The sequence below is a fragment of the Molossus molossus genome, unplaced genomic scaffold (assembly GCF_014108415.1).
Source record: "Molossus molossus isolate mMolMol1 unplaced genomic scaffold, mMolMol1.p scaffold_m16_p_1, whole genome shotgun sequence".
Taxonomy (NCBI): Eukaryota; Metazoa; Chordata; class Mammalia; order Chiroptera; family Molossidae; genus Molossus; species Molossus molossus.
The window spans coordinates 203,514,994-203,539,734 of NW_023425344.1; the positions used below are offsets into that span (position 1 = coordinate 203,514,994).

Sequence of the window (24,741 nt, forward strand, 5' to 3'; positions counted from 1 at the left end):
GTGAGAGAGAGCAGGAGAGCATGTAAGGGGAGTAGTTGTTCCATGTAGGTACAATTGTGGTATAGAAACGGTATGATGGCCCGAATTTAGGTTACTATATTGGGATGGGCAGGATCCATGATATCTCTGAGTAAGATGTTCTAAATGAAGTTTTGCCCTACTTTTTCAATTCATTAGTGCTTTATAAAATATATTTTTTAATGTGTGGGTAGTTTGAAATGCAAGTAACTATGACCCTTATGCCAAGAAGATGGGATTACCAGTGAAAACTGACTTTGGGAACTTTTTAGAATATTAAAGTGGAATCGGGAGATCCCAGAAGTCCTTTGAATCATCTTCACAGAGAACTGAAATTTCTCCTTGTGAGTATCCTTCTGGAATTTGTAACTTGCATTAAATCTCATGTTTTCATAAAAATGTTTGCTAATACCATTGTTACTTAGTTTTGTGTTCTTCAGAATTTGTTCCAAATGTTATGTGTGCAATGGATACTCTTGGCAATTTGGGCAGTTTAATTCTACTATGTGGTAGTTGTCCTTACAGTTAAAGGGAACATTAGTTAGATCATTAATAGCTACAATTCTTCTGCCTTTTTTACTACAGTGTTTGATTTTTGTTTATATGATGGATTTCTCTCTTTCCAGGTGGATTAGCTGCCAATTTATTTCAAATGCATATATAATCTGCTTGTTAATAACTTGGGTTTTGATTGATGCTAAAGAATACTATGTTTCAGCCCAGCTAGTGTGGCTCAGTGATTGAGCATCGACCGGTGCACCAAGAGGTCGCAGGTTTGATTCCCAGTCAGGGCACATGCCCAGGTTGTGGGCCCGATCCCCAGTGGGGGGGAGGGGGGTGCAGGAAGTGGCCAATTGATGTTTCTAGCTCTCTTTTCCTCTCCTTTCCTCTCTCTCTAAAATCAATAAAGAAAAAAATAATAAAAAAAGAAAAAAATATTATGTTTCAGTGATTTTAGCTCCACCCTACAAATTGAATCTCAAGGGGTTGCCACATTTTAATGCAGTAGAAATTCTAAGTATCTTAGTCTGGTGTACAGGGTCAGTTATTTCCTGTCACTGCCTGCCTGCCTGCCTTCCTCCCTCCCTTCCTACATTCCTACCTTCCTACTGTTTTATTGAGATATAAGTTGCATCCCATAAATTTCACTTGTTCATTGGTTTTTATTATACTTACAGAGTTGTACAACCATGACCATCTTTAATTTTAGATCATTTTCATCACCCCATCAACCTCCTGGCAAGCACTGATGTACTTTCTGTAGTACTTTGTTCCTTTTTATTGCTGAATAACATTCCATTGTATAGATATACCACATTTTTTTATGTATTTATCAGCTGATGAACATTTTAGTTGTTTCTACTGTTTGATTACTATGAATAATGCTTCCATGTACATCTATTTGTGTGACATATCTTTTCATGTCTCTTGGATGGAGTTGCTGTGTCATATGGTAACTGATTTTTTTTTTTTTTTTATCCTCACCCGAGGATATTTTTCCATTTTTTGTACAGATAGAGTGGGAGGGAGAGAGAGGAAGGGAGAGAGAGTGAGAAACATCGACGTGAAGGGACACATCGAGTGGCTGCCACCCGCACGACCAACCAGGGCCGGGGACAAACTGCAACTGAAGTACGTGCCCTTAGCGGGAACCGAACCCGGGTCTCTCCGGACCACAGGCCAATGCTCTAACCGCTGAGCCAAACTGGCCAGGGCTGGTAACTGGTTTTTGAGGAACTACCAAACTGTAACTGTTTTCCAAAGTGGCTGCACCAGTTTACATTTCTACTAGCAGTGTCTGGGGCTCAATTTCTCCGTATCCTTGCCAACACTTGATATTTTCTACTTTATTTATTTATTTATTTATTTATTTTTTTATCCTCACCCAAGGATATTTTTCCATTTTTTGTACAGATAGAGTGGGAGGGAGAGAGAGGAAGGGAGAGAGAGAGAGAAACATCGATGTGAAGGGACACATCGAGTGGCTGCCACCCGCACGACCAACCAGGGCCGGGGACAAACTGCAACCGAAGTACGTGCCCTTAGCGAGAACTAAACCCGGTCTCTCCGGACCGCAGGCCGACGCTCTAACCGCTGAGCCAAACCGGCCAGGGCGATATTTTCTACTTTTGTTTTTGTTTTTGTTTATAGTCATCCTAGTGGGGATGAAGTGGTATCTTGTGATGTGGCATTGCCCTGATGACTAATGACTTTTGGTATCTTTCTACGTTCCTATTGGCACCTACTTATTTATTTAGCTTAACCTAACACCCTACTTTCACTCTCACTGAACCCCCAACCCTCGCCATATTGAACTCCCTGCTTGTAGTAGCTCAATTCTGTTACACTTTGTCACTTTCTGGTGTGTGTGTCTTGATCACCTGTTGTGTCCTTCTCCCACCTATTTTCTGGATGAGCTCTCTGTGACATCTTTTGTTTAGGATGATTGCACTGACCCTCCAGAATGGGTTATGATGCCTGTGCTTTGTACTGCTATAGAACTCCACACATACCTCTTGTCAGAGTGTTTATTGATCGTAATGATTTGTTGACTTACCTGTCTTCCTTACTAGACTTCAGTGCCAGGTACCCTGTTGTGCCTTCAGCATCTAGTGTAGTACCAAGCATTCTAAAATCTCTTTCTTCCTATTACTATTTCCCTTTTTGTGCAAAACTTTGTACTTTTTCTACCTTTCTTTTCTTCTTTTTTTTTTTTATCCTCACCCGAGGACATTTTTGCATTTATGTTCAGATAGAGTGGGAGGGAGATAAGGAGGAAGAGAGGGAGAGAAACATTGATGTGAGAGAGACAAATCGAGTGGTTGCCACCCACACGACCCCAACCAGGGCCGGGGACAAACTGCAACTGAGGTACGTGCCCTTAGCGGGAACTGAACCTGGGACTCTTCAGTTTGTGGGCCAACATTCTAACTGCTGAGCAAACTGGCCAGGGCTTTAAATAAAAAACTTTTTTTTTCTTTATTGATTTTAGGGGGAGAGAGAGAAACATTGATGAGAGAGAACATCAATTGGCTGCCTCCTGCATGCCCCCCACTGGGGCTCGGGCCCACAACCTGGGCATGTACCCTGACTGGGAATCGAACCAGCGACCTTTTGGTGCATAGGTCAACGCTCAACCACTGAGCCACACTGGCCGGGCTCACTTTTCTTCTTGAAAGTTCCACTTCCAAGACTGTTACTGTGGGCCACCATCATAATTCTATCCTCATGTCTCTGCCCTTCTCTCTCTATCTCGCAAAGAGCTTACACATTCATTGTTTTGACTAATGCCTTTATGAGGGAACTCCAGGTCCCTTCTTTTTCTATTTTATTCCTCACCCAAGAATATGTTATATTGATTTTTAGAAAGAGAGGAAGGGGGAGAGAGAAACATTGACGTGAGAGTAACATCAATAGGTAGTCTCCCATATGGGCCTCGACCAGGGATCAAACCCACAACCTAGATAATGTATCCTGACAGGAATTGAACCTACAACCTTTTGGTGTACAGGGCAATGCTCCAATTGAGTGAACCACCCAGCCAGGGCCAGACCCTTTCTTTAAGCTGATTCTAGTTCCCATCTTTCCTAGTTCTACCAAATTATTTCCAAGTTGAATAGAGGGTTGTTTTCTCAAACTCAGTGTAGTATGTCCAAAATGAAACATGAAATCTTCTCCAAACTAGGAACCCCTGTATGGTTTTACTATTTCTTCAATTTCCCCTATACATTAACCCTTGAATAGTATGGGGATTAGGGGCACATTCCCTCCCACTCCCTGCATGGTTGTCAATTCATGTATAACTTTTTACTCCCCCAGAACTGAACTATTTAATAGCCTTCTGTTGACTGGGAGCCTTACCAATAACATAAACTGTCAATTATCACACTTTTTATGTTATATATATTATACTATATCCTTACAATAAAGTAAGCTATAAAAAAGAAAAATTTTAGCCCTGGCCGGTTTGGCTCAGCGGTTAGAGCGTCGGCCTGCGGTTCAGAGAGACCCGGGTTCGGTTCCCGCTAAGGGCACGTACTTCAGTTGCAGTTTGTCCCCGGCCCTGGTTGGTCGTGCGGTGGCAGCCACTCGATGTGTCCCTTTCACATCGATGTTTCTCTCTCTCTATCTCTTCCTCTCTCTCTCCCTCCCACTCTATCTGTACAAAAAATGGAAAAATGTCCTCAGGTGAGGATAAAAAAAAAAAATTAAAAAAGAAAAATTTTAGAAAATCATAAGGAAGAAAATATACATTTATTCTATTTATTAGGGGGAAAAAATCACATATAAGTGGACCCATCTAGTCAAACACATTTTCTTCATGGGTCAACATATTTTACCATAGTAAGAACTATTTCTGTCACCACTACTTACTACCACCAGTGGAAGCTGCCACTCTACTGTGTGCCAAACATGTCATGCTAGATGATTTAGTTATTTTGCCTGAGGTATCAGCAACTGGTAAGTGGAAGAGCTGGTTCAAAATTCATTCAAATATATGTCTGTCTATCTAACTTGAAAGCCCATGCTTTGTGGCCCTGGCCAGGCAACTCAGTTGGTTAGAGTGTTGTCCTAATACACCAAGGTTGTGGGTTTGATCCCCAGTCAGGGCACATACAAAAGTTAATCATTGGCCCTAGCCAGTCTGGCTCAGTTGGTTGAGCATCATCCCATGCACTGGAAGGTCACTCATGGGTTATATTCCTGGTGCAGACACATGCCTGGTTTCAGGTTTTGTACCCGGTTGGGGTGCATATGGGAGGCAACCAACTGATGTTTCTGTCTCACAACAATGTTTCTCCCTCTCCCTCTCCCTTCCCTTCTCTCTAAAAATAAATTTCAAAAACATATTTAAAAAATCAACCAATGAATGCATAAATAAGTGAAACTGCAAATTGATGTTTCTGTCTTTCTCCTTTCCCCTCTCTAAAATCAATTTAAAAAAAAAAAAAGAAAGAGCCCTGGCCAGTTTGGCTCAGCGGTTAGAGCGTCAGCCTGCGGTCCGGAGAGACCCGGGTTCGGTTCCCGCTAAGGGCATGTACCTCGGTTGCAGTTTGTCCCCGGCCCTGGTTGGTCGTGCAGGTGGCAGCCACTCGATGTGTCCCTTTCACGTCGATGTTTCCCTCTCTCTCTCTTCCTCCCACTCTGTCTGTACAAAAAGTGGAAAAATGTCCTTGGATGAGGATTAAAAAATAAAAAAATAAAAAAGAAAGAAAGAAATTCCATGCTTTGTTATAAGCTCCCTTATAAATTCACAGAATCTTAGATACACATAGGGACATAACCTCTCCAAGTTCAATCCTCTGTATTTTTATAAATGGTTAGGATTTTTTCTTTTCTTTCTTTTCTTATTTTTGCATTTATCTTCAGATAGAGTGGGAGGGAGAGAGGGAGGAAGAGAGAGAAAGAAACATCGATGTGAGAGAGACACATCTAGTGGTTGCCACCCATACAACCCCAACCAGGGCCGGGGACCAACTACAACTGAGGTATGTGCCCGTAGCGGAAATTGAACCCAGGACTCTCTGGTCCATGCGTGGGCCGATGCTCTAACTGCTGAGCCAAACTGGCCAGGGCCTGCTCTTTTCTTTCTTTGAAGTTTCTCTCTCTTAGTTAAAGCTCTTATCACCTCCCTCCTGGACCACTCTAATGATCATTTATTGTTTCTCAACAGGAACACCACTGGCATCTCAGTTTTTGGGACAGGACCATGCTTTGTGGCTTGGGACTTTTGTACGCATTGCAGAATGTTTAGCGTCCTTGGCCTCTACCAAATTAAATGATCAAAATGCTCCTGTACCCCCAGATAATGTGACACCAAAAATTATCTGCACATTTTCCCAAATATCCTCTGGGGTAGAGAATGAGATAATTTCTGTTGAGAAATATTGTACTTTCTCCCTGGCCGGTTTGGCTCAGCGGGTTAAAGCATTGGCTTGCGGTCCAGAGAAATATTGTACTTTCTCTTTTCCTTAGAATTTATCCTGGCCCTGACCTGTTTGGCTCAGTGGTTAAAGCATCGGCCTCTGGATCAGAGTCCTGGGTTCGGTTTCTGCTAAGGGCAGGTACCTTGATTGCAGTTTGTTCCCGGTCCTGGTTTAGGTCGTGTGGATGGCAACCAGTTGATGTGTCTCTCTCACATTGATGTTTCTCTCTCTCACTTCCCCCTTCTCTCCCTCCCACTCTATCTGAAGATAAATGCAAAAATGTCCCCGGGTGAGGATAAAAAGAAGAATTCATCCTGGGTATATCTGATGGAGGAATTCTTAACTACTTGAGCATGTCATTTTCTTGCCAAAAAATCAACAGTGGCTGTTGTCTTCCATGTGAAATAAAAAATCTTTTTCAGTTTTAAAATCACTGTTCCTGTGTAGCCTCTACTCCTTGTAATCTTCTAGTGTTTACTAGGTGGTGTCTCCATCTTGGTTGGAATCATCTCACCCTCTGTCTCATTCCATACTCCTTCCTTGCTCTGTAGCTGATAGTTCTCACATTTGAATTGGAGTTGAGCTGAGGTTTCACATTGTTCCCCTGGCTACTCCAGCATATCTTGACCTCCTTTCCTTAGTCCTTCAGTTTAAATATTGTACGTATAAGCACATGCATTCATATTATTATTATTATTTTGTATTTTTTAATTGATTTGAGAATGAGAGAAACATCAATTTGTTGTTCCACCTATTCATGCATTCATTGGTTGATTCTTGTGTGTGCCCTGACCTGAGCTCAAACCTGCAACCTTGGCATATTGAAATGACACTTTAACCAACTGAGCTACCCGGCAAAGGCTCATATTATTTTTATGTAAATTTCCAGTTTGTTTTATATTTGTTGTTCCCAATTATTTCATCTATATTACCGGTCCTTCTTAACCAAAACTATAAGCATCAGGGCAGGCTCATCAGTCTTGAATCCTGTAGCATCTATGCACATGGCATCATAGTTGAGAACACTGTCTTTGGATGTATGTCCTAGCTCTGTCAGTTACTAATTGTATGACCTTAAGTAGGTTACCCTAGCCTCTCTTAGCCTCAGTAAAATGAAGGTAAATAGTAATATCTGCCACATAGAGATTTTGTGAGAATTAAATAGCATACTACATATGAAACACTTAGAACAGTCCTGTCATATGATTAAATACTCAGGAAATACTAATACTATTAAATATATCTTTATTGATTAACTGTTTTCTAGTAACAAGCTTTTGGGTTTTTTTAATCTCCCATAGGTTTTGGCTGATGGTTTGAGGACTGGTGTAACTGAATGGCCTGCACCTCTAGAAGCAAAATCTGCTGTTGAACTTGTGCAGGAATTTCTAAATGGTGTTTGTTTTCCTAATTCATGCTTCTACATTGTTTGTTTTTCTTAATTGAGAATTTATACTTACTGTATTTAAATAGAAGTTGTCTGTATAGGCTTGGTATTTTGGGTTGGGATATATAAACTATGAAGTCTGTCATGGTCAGAAGGACGGCTTTCATTCTGAATTGCTAATGGTAACAGCCTATGTAATTTTAAGAATAAGATTTAACTTAAAATTAATATACCACAACCATATTTGAGATTGTAGAAGAGGAGGGAACACTAATCTTCAAGTACCTACCATGTACCCAGCATTGTGTGTTGGGCTTTCACTGTATCTTACACCCCTGCCTAGGGGGTATCTATTATGACTTCCACTGGAGAGTTAAGTAATTTGCTAAAATCCTCAGTGATACTTTTACTGTCCTCATTTGCCATTTTAAAATAGGATTAGATGGAAATAATTTTGAAAGCACAATTAATAAGCTTTTGCCACTTTCTAGACTTAAATAAGCTGGATGGATTTGGTGATTCCACAAAAAAAGACACAGAGGTAAGTGGTTGTTAGCATTTAGAAATATATACTGAAATAGCTTTTAAAATGTGGTTGTACTGTTATCTTTCATGCTGTTCCATCCATGTCAAATGGATGTGGTACAGCATAGGCAGTTTTTTGAGGGTAGTCATTTCTTGGTCTTTAATGTCAGCACTGGTGATTATTTTCCTTAAGGACTGATAAATAGTTTCAAACAGAACTAATATATATGTATTATTAATTCTCTACTTCAGAGAAATAGAAATGAGTACGTTAATATACTATAATTTGGTATTATGTCAGTATGCTAATATACGATGGCATGTTAATATGCAGAAGTGATATTATTACAATAAGCTCATTGTGTTGTCATTTGACAAGTAGGAAAATTGAGACAATAATAATTTAATTAGATATTTTTACATGAAGGAAAGTTGATGCTTGTCTTCAGGCATCACAGTTTTAAAATAATTTTAGGGGCCCAGTATTTCACTGTCTATTGATTTGTGGCTCCTCATTAGTGAATGAAGTTGTAGAAAATTCATTCACATCTTTCTTTGTGTGTATTCACGGGTCCACATTTTCTCAGAGCAGCATTTGAAGGCTTATGGGCCTTAAACTATTTCAGATTTTTAAAAAACTAAACTGAGTATTTTCTGGCACTTTTTTTTTCAGACAGTGAAGCACGACAGTGCTGCATTCGATCGTTCCATCGAGTGTCTTTTCACAGTACGGGGCGATCTCGATTTTGCTGAGCAGCTGTGGTGCAAAATGAGTAGTAGTAGGTGTTCATCATGATTGTACAATAAAATCTTTTCCTGTTACTTTTTAGGTTTACTTTTAATTAAGTCTTCTGGAAATAATATAGTGTGTACTACTAGTTTTGTGTGCAAGTCTGGTTCCTGTTTTACAAATTCATTTCTAATAATACACTGGCACATTCTGCTCAAGAATTTTACTAATAATATAAGGCAGTTTGTGGACTCTATTCTTTTCTTCTGCCTAAGACTTAGGTGGTTTTTAAGCTGTGTTTATATAAACCAAAACATACACCTTAGTGAAATTATAATTATTAGAGAAAGGAAAACATATTCCTTAATATTTTACTAAGTGTGTTATTTTGTGGCAATCAATTTAATTCCTTTCTTTAGAAATGCATTGTCTTTGCTTTTTACTTTTTGCTTTCCCCTTCCCCCACCCATAAAGTACAGATACTTGTCTTCCTCTTTATTTGTGTATCCTTAATATTAATGATATATTTGATAGAAATACCATGAAAATAATGTTAAACTGACTTATTTTTCAAGGTGTGATTTCATATCAAGATTTGGTGAAGTGTTTCACATTGGTCATCCAGAGTCTACAATGTGGTGATATACAGCCTTGGGTAGGTTTAGTAGTGTGTGTTGAATGTTTTCTCAGCAGCATAATATGATGGTTAAGGACACGGACTTGAGAGCAAACTTCCTGAGCTTGAATTCCTGCCCTGTGACTTACTAGCTGTGTAAACTTGGGCAGATTCCTTTATCGGTCTGTGTGCCAGTTTCCTCATCTGTAAAGCAGGTATAGGAATAATACCTACCTCATAGTGTTGTTTTAGGATTAAATAATTTAATTCATGTAAAGCTCTTAACACCCATCTCATAGGTAAATGCTCATATTTATAAACTACTGCCTGGCTGGTGTGGCTCAGTGGTTGAATGTCGATCCATGCACCAAGATGTTGCCAGTTTGATTCCTGGTCAGGCATGTGCCCAGGTTGTGGGCCCGATCCCCAGTGGCAGGCATGCAGGAGGCAGCCAATCTATATTGTCTCTCATTGATGTCTCTATCTCCCTCTCCCATCCTTTCTCTCTAAAATCAATAAAGAAAAATTATAAAAATATATTTATAAACTACTGATATTGTCATTGTTACCATTGCTATGAATGATAATTATCATATACTACTGATGAGGGTACAATTTGGAACACTCTCTGTTTTTTTTTTTTTACCCTCATCTGAGGACATTTTTCCATTTTTTGTTCAGATAGAGTGGGAGGGGGAGAGAGAGAGAAACATCAATGTGAAAGGGAAACATTGAGTGGCTGCCACTCGTACAACCCAACCAGGGCCGGGGACAAACTGCAACCGAGGTATGCGCCCTGAGCGGGAACCGAACCCTGATCTCTCTGGACTGCAGGCCAGCGCTCTAACCGTTGAGCCAAACTGGCCAGGGCTGGAACACTCTCTTAAAAGCAATTTTTGAAATGATTCTGTAAATGTGTCATGCCCTTTAAATCAATAATTCTTTGTTTGGGTTCCATCATAAGCTTATATATAGAAATGTGTATCAAGATTTTATGTATTAGAATAGTCATTAGAGCCTCATTTATGGTAGCAAAAAATTGTAAATAACCTAAATTTCCACTATTAGTGAAATGACTAAGTAAATAACAATATAACCACATAATGGCACATGTAATATTTGCTAAAAATGATATTGATAGTGGAGAAATGCTTATAATGTTCATTAAGACAGGTGTATACACTATTGTATTAAAAAATGTAAAATTTGGCCCTGGCCAGTTTTGCTCAGTGGTTAGAGCATTGGCCTGCGATCTAGGGAGACCCGGGTTCAGTTCCTGCTCAGGGCACGTACCTTGGTTGCAGTTTGTCCCTGGCCCTGGATGGTTGTGCAGGTGCCAGCCACTCGACATGTCCCTTTCACGTAGATGTTTCTCTCTCTCTCTCTCTCTTTCCCCCCTCTCTCCCTCCCACTCTAGCTGAACAAAAAATGGAAAAATGTCCTCGGGTGAGGATAAAAAAAAAATGTAAAATTTGGAGAGAAAAACATGGAACCAAATATGCTAAAATGTTATAGCAGTACTTCTCGTGTTAGAGTTACAAGTGAGTTTTTCTTTTTTTAATCCTCACCCTAGGACATTTTTGCATTTATCTTCAGATAGAGAAGAAGGGAGAGAGGGGAGAAGAGAGAAAGAGAAACATTGATGTGAGAGAGACACATCAGCCGGCTACCACCCACACGACTCCAACTGGAACGAGACAAACTGCAACTGAGGTACATGCCCTTAGTGGGAACTGAACCCAGGACTCTCTGGTCCGCAGGCTGACGCTCTGACTGCTGAGCCAAACCGGCCAGGGCACAAGTGAGTTTTTCTAAGTGCATTAGACATTTCTGCACTTTATGAATTTTCCATAATGAATTTATGCTTTTATAATCAAGAAGCTATGTAAAAAGCTAGAAACAAAAAGATTCCTTATTTAATAGGAATTGTTTTTGATTAGAAAGCTTTGAAACTTTTATAGGTGTGAACAAAAGTACACTCCAGAGCAAAGACATGCAAACTCTGGGCTTTAGTGATTTTAAGTGTTGTGGTCTTGGCCATTGCTTTTTTTTTCTTGAGAGTTTCTTTGTAAAATGTTTGCCAGTATGCCACGTGCAATGATTGCAAATGAAGTAAAAATAGTTTAAAAAAGGAAAATTCAGCCCTGGCCAGTTTGGCTCAGCAGTTAGAGCATCAGCCCACAGACCTGAGATACCTGGGTTCAGTTTCCACTAAGGGCACATACCTCAGTTGCAGTTTGTCCCCGGCCCCGGTTGAGGTCGTGTGGGTGGCAACCACTCGATGTGTCTTTCTCGCATCGATGTTTCTCTCTCTTCCTTCCTCTCTCTCTCCCTTTCGGTCTATCTGAAGATAAATGCAAAAAAAGGAAAATGGAAAAGGTTGTGATGAAAATTAGAGATCATAGAAAAGTAGTAGTGAAGAAATGTCAAATATTTTAGGTATGTTTACAATTACTTGTTTCACTTTTGGAACATATTTTAATTTGCAAGTGATCAAATCAGTATGTTGGATATCATAGCCAATAAGGAGTTCCTTATGACAATATGCATGGGCCATTGAGGGAGAGTTTCCTGCTATAGCAGATTTTCAGTGTAGTTGAAGATGTTCAATTTGGACAAAGATGTTCGATAGCACTTAACCAAGAGAAGAAATTCCTAGTTATAAAGCTTCAGAGGACCAACTCTGCCTTCTCTTTGGTGGAATAGCATCTAGGGGTGATACGTTTGAGCCCTTCTTAATTGCTTTGGACTTGAGCAAATGAGGCAGGAATGGCGCTTTAGAAACTGTTTGTAAATTGGGGTCTTTTATTCAAACAATTTATAGTATCAGGAGACTAAAGATGCAAGCTTATAATTTTTAGCTTATAACTAATGCAGTTTGCTTATATTTTGCTTATTGGGTTTATTTATGGTTTTATAAAATTTCTTGATTTCTAGCTCCATAGTGGAAGTAACAGTCAACTAAGTAAGCTTATTTATCAGTCTTACCATGGAACCATGGACACAGTTTCTCTCAGTGGGACTCTTCCTGTTCAGATGCTTTTGGAAATTGGTTTGGACAAACTAAAAAAAGATTATATCAGTTTTTTCATAGGTAAGTCTCTTTCCCAGCTCAAAAAATTAAAAAGTACATCACAGTTGTGTGCCCATAGGTATTCTCAGATTTTATCTTTCTACATGTCTCTAGTCATTTGTAGTCCTGGCTTTGCCCCTGGTTCAACGTGAGACAAACGCTTTCGTTCTCTGGACTTTTAGTTTCTCCCTCCATAAAGGTATTAGATTAAAGATATTTATAGTGTTTGTTTGTTTGTTTTTAGTTCACACATTTTGAGATTCTTGAGGGACTATGTAGTAAATAAAAACCCTTTTATGCCCTGGCTGGTGTGGCTTGGTTGGTTGGGTGTTGTCCTATGCACCGAAAGGTTGCTAGTTCGGTTTCAGTCAGGGCACATACCTGGGTTAAAGGCTCAATCCCCAGTAAGTAGTGTGCAGGAGGCAGCCAGTCAGTGTTGCACTCTCTCTCTCCCTCTCCCTTCCTCTCTCTCTAAAAAAAAATCAAGCCCTGGCTGGTTTGACTCAGCAGTTAGAGTGTCGGCCTGAGGACCAATGAGTCACTGGTTTGATTCTGCTCAAGGGCTCCACGTACCTTGGTTGCGGTTAGTCCCGGGCCCTGGTCGGGTCGTGCAGGAGGCAACCAGTTGATGTGGCTCTATCACATCTGTATTTCTGTCTCTCTCTCTCTCTCTCTCTCTCTCCCTCTGTCTGTCTCTCTCTCCCTCCCACTCTTAATCAGATGATAAATAGAAAAGTATCCTCAGGTGAGGAATTAAAAAAATAAAATAGCCCTGGCCGGTTTGGCTCAGCGGTTAGAGCGTCGGCCTGCGGTCCAGAGAGACCCGGGTTCGGTTCCCGCTAAGGGCATGTACCTTGGTTGCAGTTTGTCCCCGGCCCTGGTCGGTTGTGCGGGTGGCAGCCACTCGATGTGTTCCTTTCACGTCGATGTTTCTCTCTCTCTCTGTTCCTCTCTCTCCCTCCCACTCTACCTGAACAAAAAATGGAAAAATGTCCTCGGGTGAGGATAAAAAAAAATTAAAAAAAAAAATAAAATAAAATAAATATTTTTTTAAAGATGAAAAACCCTTTTATGAAATGCTGTTTTAATACCCAATACTTGGTTGTTTTTATTAGGGAAACTGATCATTTTTAGAATAAGTACTAGTATGTCTTTATGGTGTAATGTGCCAGAAAATTTGACTATTTCTGAAGAACTGTTTAGCTTGAGCATCTCTTTTATATATGAACTATGAAAAATTTTACTTAGGTTCTTTAACACGTAATAGATAATACCTAAAGTTTATTTGCATATGTGTTTTTATTCATAATAGGTCAGGAACTTGCATCTTTGAATCATTTGGTGAGTTTATTTTTTTAATCAAAACTTGGTTTTTCTTTTATTCATTCATTCTGTATATAATTATTAAGTGTCTAATCTGTGCCCATTTGTCTTAAGTCCTAGGAAACAGATAAATGAGACAGTCAGTGCCCTCAATTACTACTGTCTAATAACTAGATAGAAAAGTAGTCCATTTAGTGTCATCATTTTCTATAAATGTATTATACTGATATATAGTTATATCTTGCTCAAGCCCGAAAGGGAATGCCTTTCTTTGATAAACCCTATAAAGGAGTTTTTGCTTCTTTATTCTCTTGAGCCATTTCTATTACACACAGATTCCAAAGAATTTATGATGTTCTTTAATATATTGATTCAAAAGAGACTTCTGTGTTTCAGGGTCATGATTACAGACTTTTGTATTTTTCTAGTGTCTTTATTTAGGAAATTTAGGAGATTGAACAGCATTTGTGCTGACCCTTGACATTAGATGGAAGATCCTTTTAGAAATGAATCTGTAGTGCTAACTCGTTTGTCATTTGTCTTTTCTAAAAATACAAGATAGAAAAAACTCTGTGTCTGTTGTGCAAAATCTTTTTAGTGGAAACATGCTCTGACAACAACAAATATATGTTAATGGAGGGCCCAAAGAAGAATGGTTTGATACATTTTTTTAAACTTAGGAAAGTAATAACATTTTTGAAAGTTAGAGTATGTATAGGGCAAATACACCCTTAATCACCCAAACGTGAGTACTTTGAATTTCTCTCGTCATTTTATATATCTATTTTTTTAAATATGGTTCTACTCCAAACTTTTGACATAGTAGTCCTTAAACTTGAGAATCTCCTAGGCTTGTTAAATGCTAATCCCAGTGGCTTGGTAGGTCTAGAGCTCAGCGATATGTCTTGTTAAACAAACCATCTCCTATTCCAAATAATTCTGATGTTTCCCTGACTGTGTTAGTTTTCTATCACTACATGACAATTTACTACAAGCTTAAAAGCTTAAATGAACACAAATTTATCTCACAGTTTCCAAGGATTGGGAGTTGGGTACATTTTAGCTGGGTCCTCTCTGCTCTGGGTTTCACAAGGCTGAAATCAAGGTTGCAGTTTGAGGGAAAGATCTACTTCCAAGTTTTCTAAAGGGTTGTACCAATTTACCAGTGATATATGTGAGTAAAATCTTATCAACATACACTTGCTTAATTTCTTGGTATTTCAAGTTTACTTCCTATTTTTAGAGGTGGACACTTCCATCAACCTAGCAAGAGTATTGAAGTTAAGAATTATTTTGTAGCCCTGCTAGTGTGGCTCAGTGGGTTGAGCGTCCTGTGGACTGAGAGGTCACGGTTCAATTCCCAGTAAGGGGAATGCAGGAGGCAGCCGATCAATGTTTCTCTCTCATCGCTGTTTCTCTTTCTCTCTACTTTCCTCTCTCTGAAAAATCAATGAGAAAAAAACATTTTAAAAAATTATCTTGTGGATTTGCCTTTTTTTTCATCTAGAGAGGTTGGTAGGTAGTAGCATCGTCACCCCCTTGGGCCTCCTTTGTGAAGCAGTTCTGTGATTTGCCTTCACTGAGAATATGTAGAATGGTTTGCTTAGAACATTCTTAGTGAAGACTTTACTTACAGATTAGTTAGAGAAATGGTATTGAAAGGTATATCCTATCTAGCTGCCTCCTGTTTTGTTTTTTTTCCCCTATGAATTAAGTATCCAGACTTAGGTTTAACAGGCATAGCCATAATCTTTCTAAAGATTCCTCTTAATTAACTCCCTTTTTGATTATACATTTTTCGTTTTAGGAGTATTTCATTTCTCCATCATTAGATATACAAGAACAAGTTGATCGTATTCAAAAACTCCACCATATTCTAGAAATAATAGTCAGTTGCAAGCTTTTCATTAAACCTCAACATGAGCTGCTCTTTTCTTTAACACAGTAAGTATTTCTCTGTTGTTTTTACTTACATGACAGTATTCTCTTCTGAAATAGTTATAGCCAAAATATGTGCTTTTTAAATTATGTTAGGATGGAGTCTGTGCACTCTGTCATCATAGTAGCAGAGTGGTTCTAAGTTATTGTTATAGGAAGGAAAGGCTTTGAATTCAGAAGGAATCAGTTTGACACTTGGCTCTGGCACTTTCTAATTTCCAGAGGAAGTTTCCTTTCACTGCATCTTGTTTTCTCAAGGGATCTAATAACCTCGTGTATATGTTGTCTGGATTAAATAATGTAATGTATGTAAAGTACCTGTCAATAGGTGCTTAATAAATACTAGTTTCTCATCTTTATATTTTTATACATTTAGGCCAAACTAATTGCCAGCCATCTATATGGTAACCAAATGGAATTAAATATTATTGGACCCCTGTCGCAGCATTGCTGTAATTTTAGAGATTTCTGCCAATCTATTTGACTAAAATCAGTTTGGAATAATTCTCACATGTGGATTCCTGGTGTCTTAGGTGTATTGGAGGTCTCAAACTGGAAATAAGTGAACCATCCAGTGGCAGGACTGAGTTTCTTTTTCCCTGTAAAAGGAAATGTGCCTCCGCCTTTTCCAAAATTAGAATTTGCTTTATTTGTAAAGGGAAAGGTACCAAAAAATTGCAGTCATTTTTTTCCATTAAAGTAGTATAAATAAGTTAATTATTTAATTCCCCAGACTGTGAAAACCATTGAGCTATATTTTTCTCTTTCCCTTCTTTGTTCTTTTCTTTCTGATAGCTCTCTCTCCCTCAAGCCTTTATTTTGGGCTCAATTTAAATGTACTTTATTAGAAACATGTCTGCTACTAATTTTAAAAAGCAAATGATATTTCCTTCAAAGAAAAAGAAATAACCAATGTTTTGTTAGGAGTGGGAGTATTGTATGTTTGTTTTTTACTTTTGTGTCCATGAAATTATTCTGTTGTTGATGTTGTGGTTAGTAGTATTCAATAAAATGTTTTAGAATACCAGAAAGCCTTTATCTCCAATTGACATTTTTTTCCAAAAGAAGTTCATTGTTTACTTTTATAGATCCTGCATAAAATATTATAAACAAAATCCTCTTGATGAGCAACACATTTTTCAGCTGCCAGTCAGACCAACTGCTGTAAAAAACTTGTATCAAAGGTAAGCAATTTAGTAATTAAATTGAACTTTAATTCTGGTCATGATTCTAGGTAGTTTCATTGTCTATTCCATGGAGACCCCATGACCCAGGGCCACTTCCTCTCTGAAATCTTCATCATCTTACTCCCTCTTTGGCTATAGTCTGATAGAGTTCTCCCTCTACCCTGTCTTCTCCCAGACCTTTTGTTTACTCTCTTTCAACCATTAACCCTCTCTGTAATCTTTAAATTTTCTCCCAATTTGTAATCCCTTTGCTGAACAGGTTGAAACGTATAGCCAGAAAGGAGATGACAGTGGAAAAAGAGTGATCAGGGTAATGACAAAGCCAAAGGTATGGCAGTGGGAGTGAGAGAGGAGCTTGGTTTTGGGGAAGTAGAGAATTGTGAGGCTAAGGTGACAGATTAGCCATCCACATGGACACTGAGTTTGCCTCAAATGATGGTCTCCCCTCAGTATATAACACACTTGAACTTTCTTTCATACTAATGTCACTCTTATTTATACCCCCTCTCTATTTTGTTAACTTATTGAAACCCCAACACTCCCTTGAAACTGCTCTGGCAGAGGTCATCAGTGGCCTTCTTTTTTAAAAGATGTTTTTATTGATTTTTTTTTTTTTTATCCTCACCTGAGGACAGTTTTGCATTTATCTTCAGGTAGAGCAGGAGGGAGGGAAGGGAGAAGAGAGAGAGAAATATCGATGTGAGAGAGACACCATGAAAACCATTGAGCGATATCTTTCTCTTTTGCCTCTTTGTTCTTTTCTTTCTGATAGCTCTCTCCCATTCAAGCCTTTATTTTGGGCGCAATTTAAATGTACTTTATATTTATTAGAAACATGTCTACTACTAATTTTTAAAAAGCATTTAAAAATTAAATGGTCACCACCCACACAACCCCAACTGGGGCCGGGGACAAACTGCAACCAAGGTACGTGCCCTTAGCGGGAACTGACCCCAGGACTCTCTGGTCTTCAGGCTGACGCTCTGACCGCTGAGCTAAACTGGCCAGGGCTTTATTATTGATTTTTGAGAGAGAATGAGAGGAAGTGGGAGAGAGAGAGAGACATCAATTTGTTGTCCCACTTATTCATTCATTGCCTTCTCCTTGTATGTGCATTGACTGGGGATCAAACATACAACCTTGGCATTATTGGTACAACACTAACCAACTGAGCTACCTGCCCAGGGCCTATCAGTGGCCTTCTAATCACCATATCCAGTGAACACTTACCAGTAAAATCGTGGTTTTTAGCTCCTTGTGTAATTAGCTGGCCCACCGATTCTTTCTCTTTCAGTAAGTACTTATAAGACAGTTTGGCATTTAACACAATTTCTTTCTTAAACCTATTCCCCACATCCATTTCTGTGACATAGCCTTCAATCTTAATTTTGTTTTTTATTTAAAAAAAATTTTTTTACTTTATTGATTTTAGAGAAAGAGATAGAAACATTGATGAGAGAGAACATTGATTGGTCACCTCCTGCATGCCCCCCTACTGGGGATCAGGCCCACAACCCTGGGCATGTGCCCTGACCTCTTGGTGCATGGGTCGACGTTCAACCACTGAACAACACCAGCCGGGCTTCAGTCTTAATTTTCATTCTTCCTCTGGTCCACTTCCAAGACTAAGAATAGTTCTCAATCAAGTTCTTCTTCCTCTGTCTGTTTTTTATTTGTGAGCTTTCACCAGAACTCTGTATTCTCTGCCCTCTTTTCTTCCTACTTTCTATCTTCCCTGGGTGATTACATTTATACTCAAGGCTTTAATTCCTCTGGGCTAATAAGAATTCATAACCCATATCTCCAGCTTCTCCTTACCTTCAGACCCATGTTTCTAAATGCCTATTAGATGTGAATCCCCAACTTCGGTGTCCTGTAGGTAGGTATTTCAGACTCTAAAATTTGAAATTTAGAATTATGAACTGTGTCTTCTTCCTTAGTGCTTATCACGTAAGGACTTCACTAAGTGACTGTAAAAGGAAGAAAGGAAGGAAATAACTAGTTTCTTTCCCTTTGATGTTTTTTTATTTCCTTAGTGAGAAGCCACAGAAATGGAGAGTGGAAATAAATAGTGGTCAAAAAAAGGTGAAAACAGTTTGGCAACTGAGTGACAGTCTACCTGTAGACCATCTGAATTGCCACAAATCTGGTAAATATGGTTTGTAAATCTATTTAGAAAATTTGGGAAAATGAAAATACAATTTTACTGATAGAGATGATTTTTATAGCTTTTGTGCCCAATTTTAAACAATTTTCCTAAACTCTACATGTAAAACATATTTATTCTGAAAAATAATCTTGAAAGCCTGCCTTTTCTCATTATCCTGGATAGAGGAGCTTTTATTAAAAGAGATCAAGCGAGTTTGGCCGGTGTGGTTCAGTGGTTGATTGTTGACCCACGCATTAAGAGGTTGCCAGTTTGATTCCCGGTCAGGACACATGCCCAAGTTGTGGGTCCGATCCCCAGTGGGGGGTATGCAGGAGGCGGCCAGTCAATGTTCTCTCTCATCCATGTTTCCACCTCTCTCTTCCTCTCCCTTCTCTCAAATCAATAAAGAAAAAAACAACAACAACAACATGAAAGCTATATAAAAGATTGAAAAGCTATATAAAAAATTTTTTTTTACATGGCAAAAAATGCCAGAGGCAAAGCAACAGACAAATGATAAACTTGGAAAAGAAATCTGTCGCTCAAGTTCAGATAAGGGGCTACATTCTCTAGTAAAGAAATTGCAAATCAGTAAAAAATATTAATATCTCAATAGAAAAATGATTAAGTAATATGAACGGTTTAACAGAAAGGAAGTTCAAGTGTCATTTAAAAAATAAAAGATACCCAGCTGGTGTGGTTCAGTGGGTTGAATGTCCTCCCATGGACTGAGAGGTCCCGGTTTGATTCCTGGTCGAGGCATATGCCCAGGCTGTGGGCTTGATCATTCCTAGTAGGGGGTGTGCAGGAGGCAGCTGATCAATGTATCTCTTTCACATAGATGTTTCTATCTCTCTTTCCCTTCTCTCTCTAAAAAAAACCAATAAAAACATTTTTAAAAAATAAAAGGTGCTCAACTCTACATTTAATCAAAGAAATGCGAATTTATATGTTATGTTATATACCATCTTTCACCTGTCAGTTTTGCAAAAATTAAAAAGTTTGGTGTCACTGTGCTGGCAAGGACATGGAGCAGGTAGTCAACCTCACATATTGCTGTTTGGAGTGTAAAGTTGTACAGCTTCTTTGGAAGGCAATATCCACCACAATTTTATAAGAATACATTTTTTGGCCTAGCAATTTCTTTAATAGGAATTTATTCCACACATATAACCAGATGTGCCAAAAAACCTATGAACAAGGTTTTTTTTTTTTTTTTATCCTCACCCGAGGACATTTTTCCATTTTTTTGCACAGATAGAGTGGGAGGGAGAGAGAGAGAAACATCGACGTGAAGGGACACATCGAGTGGCTGCCACCCGCACGACCAACCAGGGCCGGGGACAAACTGAAACCGAGGTACGCGCCCTTAGCGGGAACCGAACCCGGGCCTCTCCGGACCGCAGGCCGACACTCTAACCGCTGAGCTAAACTGGCCAGGGCTGAACAAGGTTGTTAATTGCAGTACGTATTGTTTACAGTAGCAAAATACTGGAGGAAACATGGAGATTGGGGCATAAAAGGAGGTCTGGAAGGATACAACCAAATTTCTGAGGTGTGGAAGAGTAAGGGCAGGAGTGGTTCTCATCTTTGGTTGAACGTTAGAATCATCTAGGGAGTTTTTAAAGTTCTTATAGCCAGACCAAGTAAATCAGAATATCTGGAAGTAGAGCCTAGGAGGCAGTAATATTTAAAGTTCTCCAGGTGATTCCATTGTGCAATTTAAGATTGAGAACCACCAATTTAAACATTTTATCTATATATATTGGTTCAGGTGTTTTTTGTTGTTGTTGTTTAAGATATGTATTATTTTATTATTATTATTTTTTAATCCTTACCCGAGGATATTTTTCCATTTTTTTGTACAGATAGAGTGGGAGGGAGAGAGAGGAAGGGAGAAAGAGAAACATCGATGTGAAGGGACACATCGAGCGGCTGCCACCCGCACGACCAACCAGGGCCGGGGACAAACTGCAACCGAAGTACGTGCCCTTAGCGGGAACCGAACCCGGGTCTCTCCGGACCGCAGGCTGACGCTCTAACCGCTGAGCCAAACTGGCCAGGGCAAGATATGTATTATTTTTATGATTAAAAAGTAAGTTTTAAAAATATGAACAGCCCTGGCAGGTTTGGCTCAGCAGTTGGAGCGTCAGCCCACAGACCAAAGAGTCTCAGGTTCAATTCTGGTCAAATGTACATACCTTGGGCAATTGATGTGTTTCTCTCACATCACTGTTTTTCTCTCCTTCCCTTTTTCCCACTCTATCTGAAGATAAATGGAAAAATATCCTCGGGTGAGAATTTAAAAATAAAAGACATGAACATATGTGATGTATTTTTGAAAAATGCCACTTAAAAATTGTATTATGTAAAGATAAACCTCTGTCATGAGGAAATTTATGCAAGATTAAATACCTTTTTCCCATGATGCTGAATAACTGAAGTATACTGAACATACCTTTCAGAGTCTTTTTCTAAATTGTTTTTATCCTCACCCGAGGACATTTTTGCATTTATCTTCAGATAGAGCAGGAGGGATAGAGGGAAGAAGAGAGAGAGAGAGACATCGACTGGTTGCCACCCACACAACCCCAACCGGGGCCGGGGACAAACTGCAACTGAGGTACGTACCCTTAGCAGGAACTGAACCCGGGTCTCTCTGGTCCTCTGGCTGACTCTTCACTCAGTGGTTCTCAACCTTCCTAATGCTGCGACCTTTTAATACAGTTCCTCATGTTGTGGTGACCCCCGACCATAAAATTATTTTTGTTGCTACTTCATAACTGTAATTTTGCTACTGTTGTGTCTTAGGTGACCCCTGTGAAAGGGTTGTTTGACCAAAGGGGTCACGACCCACAGGTTGAGAACCACTGAGCCAAACCAGCCAGGACACTTTCAGAATCTCCCTTCAAAAAAAAAAAAAAAAGTGAAAGTAATTTTGAATGTTAGAGTTAAAACAATTTGCTAATGCATTGATCCAGTGACTCCTTTTATGAAATAAATTTTTTTTTCTTTATTGATTTTAGAGAGAGAGGAAGGGTGATGGGGAGAGAGAAACATCAATGAGAGAGAACATTGATCCTTCTGGGGATTTGGCCCACAACCTGGGCATGTGCCCTGACCAGGAATCGAACCAGCAACCTCTTGGTGCATGGGTCAGTGCTCAGCCACTGAGCCACACTGGCCAGGCTGAAATAAGTTGCTTTTTTAAATGAAATTGTATAGTTGTGTGCTTAGAAATACACTCAGATATTATAACTTCTTCTACCTATCATATATTCTTGATGTGTTTGTCTACAAATTATTTAGTGACCTTTGGCCCAAAACAAGACTTCATTTGTTGTCTTGGACTTCAAATGTTGAAGGACTTCATTTATATTCAAACAAAGGACTTCATTTATAATATAATTTATATATTAAATGAAGAACTTCATTTAATAGTAAATATGAAAGCCAAATAATGATTTTTTTTTTTTTTTTTTTTACTAAAGATCATATGTATTTAAGTTAGGCTTTCTATTTTATTGGACTGAACACTGGTTGAATATTAGTTTTTCAAGACATCTAGTGATATGATACTCTTGAGTAAAACAGTTGATATCAAAAGCAGAAAGACTTAAGAGAGAAAAGTGTACCTTTGTCTGCCATGGGAAGAGAGAATAATGATTTGGAGTTAATGGGGGAGAAAAACAGTGTCCAGTAGAGGGCTGCTCACCCAGTGGGTGTTCAACAAATGATTGTTGATAATGGTGAGAATATGGAAGCCAGAATGCTGACTCACAGGAAATGGACATAATCTCATCTAAATGTTAATTGTACCATTTATTTTTAAATACAACAGACTTCAGGAGAAAAAAATCAGGTATGTGTCTTGCCCCTAAGACTACAAATCCTTGGTAGAATATGTTTTCTGAAATATATGTTAAGATTGGAAAAAATTGTTTAACTGTGGTTGATGAGGTACACAAAATAAAGCAAATTAAAAATCTATAATTTTTTTAAAATGTGCTTTATATTTTAATTGACTTAGTCATGTTTTCAGTGTACCAAGAGGGTTTACTATTTAAAAGAATTGTCTTTGCTGATTTTTGTCTAACAAGTTATCTTAAAATAGGAGACACATCATTCAGGCTAACTCTCTGTCATTGTAAAATTCAGCAGTATACATGGTAGAAAAGACAGCAGGGTGGTAAACAGTTCTGATCTACTATCTTTCTGGTTACAGATTTTTCTGACTTAACATTAAACAGTAGCCTGGAAGAAAGGATAACCTTTACTAACATGGTTACCTGCAGCCAGGTGCATTTCAAGTGAAGTGTGCTGATGGGGTCCTGTATCAGGTAGTATGTTCACTTTTTGTTCTCTCTGAATACATTGTAATGTGTTAAATACGTTCTATTTTAATTCTTTCTACAACATAAATGCTGACTTAATACATTAGGAATATGGAGTACTTATCAGTAATCACACGCAAAGGCTTACCAGATGTTACTGAACAGTGCAAGTCTTTACTTTCTACCCTCTGTAGCAAACCTAATAAGTCGGTTTAACAAAGAAACAAAAACAATTTTTTTTTATCCTCACCCGAGGACGTTTTTCCATTTTTTGTTCAGATAGAGTGGGAGGGAGAGAGAGAGACATCGACGTGAAAGGGACACAGTGAGTGGCTGCCACTAGCACAACTCAACCAGGGCTGGGGACAAACTGCAACCGAGGTACATGCCCTTAGTGGGAACCGAACCTGGGTCTCTATGGACTGCAGGCCATCGCTCTAACCGCCGAGCCAAACTGGCCAGGGCAAAAACAAATTTTTTGAGCGATCATATCTTTGTACTTTAAATCTGGATATAGAGTAGAAAGAGTTTTATTTACAAAAATGAAAGGAAAAAATCCTGAACAGGTACATCAGTTTGAAATAGAAAACAAAGATTTGTTAAAAGCAGTTTCAGCCCAGCCCAATTGTAGGAATAAGCCTGAGGTGTAAGTACCATTTTTTAAATGTTTAATTTGAGATAGTATTAACCAACCAAAAGGATTAATGGAATAGAGTTTCCTACTATCTTACTGTTTTTGTGTTTCAAAACATTAAATAGAATCAGATAATGATTAAAATGCCTGATACTGTTCCTTCTTAAGCCATGTGTTGTCCTCAGATAAATGGAGATTAGTTAATTTTAGCATAGTTAAGAATAAAAATAAACCCACCATTTTTTTTTGTTTTGTTAATCCTCTCCTGAGGATGTTTTTCCATTGAAATTTAGATAGAGTGGAAGGGAAGGAGGGAGAGAGAGAGAAATATCAGTTGAAAGAGACACATCGATTGTTGCCTTCCATACACAGGGATCGAACCTGCAACCCAGGTACATGCTCTTGACCGGGAATCAAACCCGAGAGTCTTAGGTCTGTGGGCCTGCACTCTAACAGCTGAGCCAAACCAGCCAGGGCGAACCCTTATTTTAAAAAAACAAAATATCGAGTTATAGAACAGGTACATAAATTAATTATATTTCTTTGAGATATTTCATTGAGTGAGGTGATTTGAAATTAGGAAAGTGTATGTGCTCATTTGTTTGGTACCCACCTAAGCTTTACCCTCATTACCTTATAGGATTTACAAACTGAAAGGATTTTTATCTATCCTTTTATAAACTGAAAGGATTGTTATCAATAGATGATTGACTCTATCTATCCATCATGTGTAGGACAGTGCTTAATTAGATAACATTCATTTCTATGTTAAAGTTATGTTTCTGGACAGATTTAAAAATGGGGAAAAAAATCATAAAACAGTTTGTACACTGTGATCCTTTTTGCAAAATGAAAAAATGTGCATACTATATAGCAAAATATTAACTTTGACTTTGAGAA

At 38.7% G+C, this 24,741-nt stretch overlaps 1 protein-coding gene across 4 annotated transcripts in view; it reads left to right on the forward strand.

Annotated features, from left to right (window-relative positions):
- The window catches only part of ZWILCH (zwilch kinetochore protein), a 38,927-nt gene that overhangs the window by 13,771 nt on the left and 415 nt on the right, over positions 1 to 24,741 (forward strand). For 2 of the 4 annotated variants that reach the window (XM_036266524.1, XM_036266542.1), the window contains 11 exons: positions 291 to 362; positions 7,247 to 7,340; positions 7,824 to 7,873; positions 8,531 to 8,636; positions 9,163 to 9,242; positions 12,141 to 12,297; positions 13,589 to 13,617; positions 15,407 to 15,543; positions 16,626 to 16,721; positions 18,761 to 18,873; positions 23,099 to 23,213. In XM_036266524.1, the coding sequence (XP_036122417.1) occupies positions 291 to 362; positions 7,247 to 7,340; positions 7,824 to 7,873; positions 8,531 to 8,636; positions 9,163 to 9,242; positions 12,141 to 12,297; positions 13,589 to 13,617; positions 15,407 to 15,543; positions 16,626 to 16,721; positions 18,761 to 18,873; positions 23,099 to 23,187 (1,023 nt within the window). In that variant the 3' untranslated portion in view covers positions 23,188 to 23,213. Of the gene's footprint in view, positions 1 to 290; positions 363 to 7,246; positions 7,341 to 7,823; positions 7,874 to 8,530; positions 8,637 to 9,162; positions 9,243 to 12,140; positions 12,298 to 13,588; positions 13,618 to 15,406; positions 15,544 to 16,625; positions 16,722 to 16,983; positions 17,062 to 18,760; positions 18,874 to 23,098; positions 23,214 to 24,741 lie in introns of those variants that run through there. The other 2 variants (XM_036266551.1, XM_036266533.1) reach the window with 2 other exon arrangements.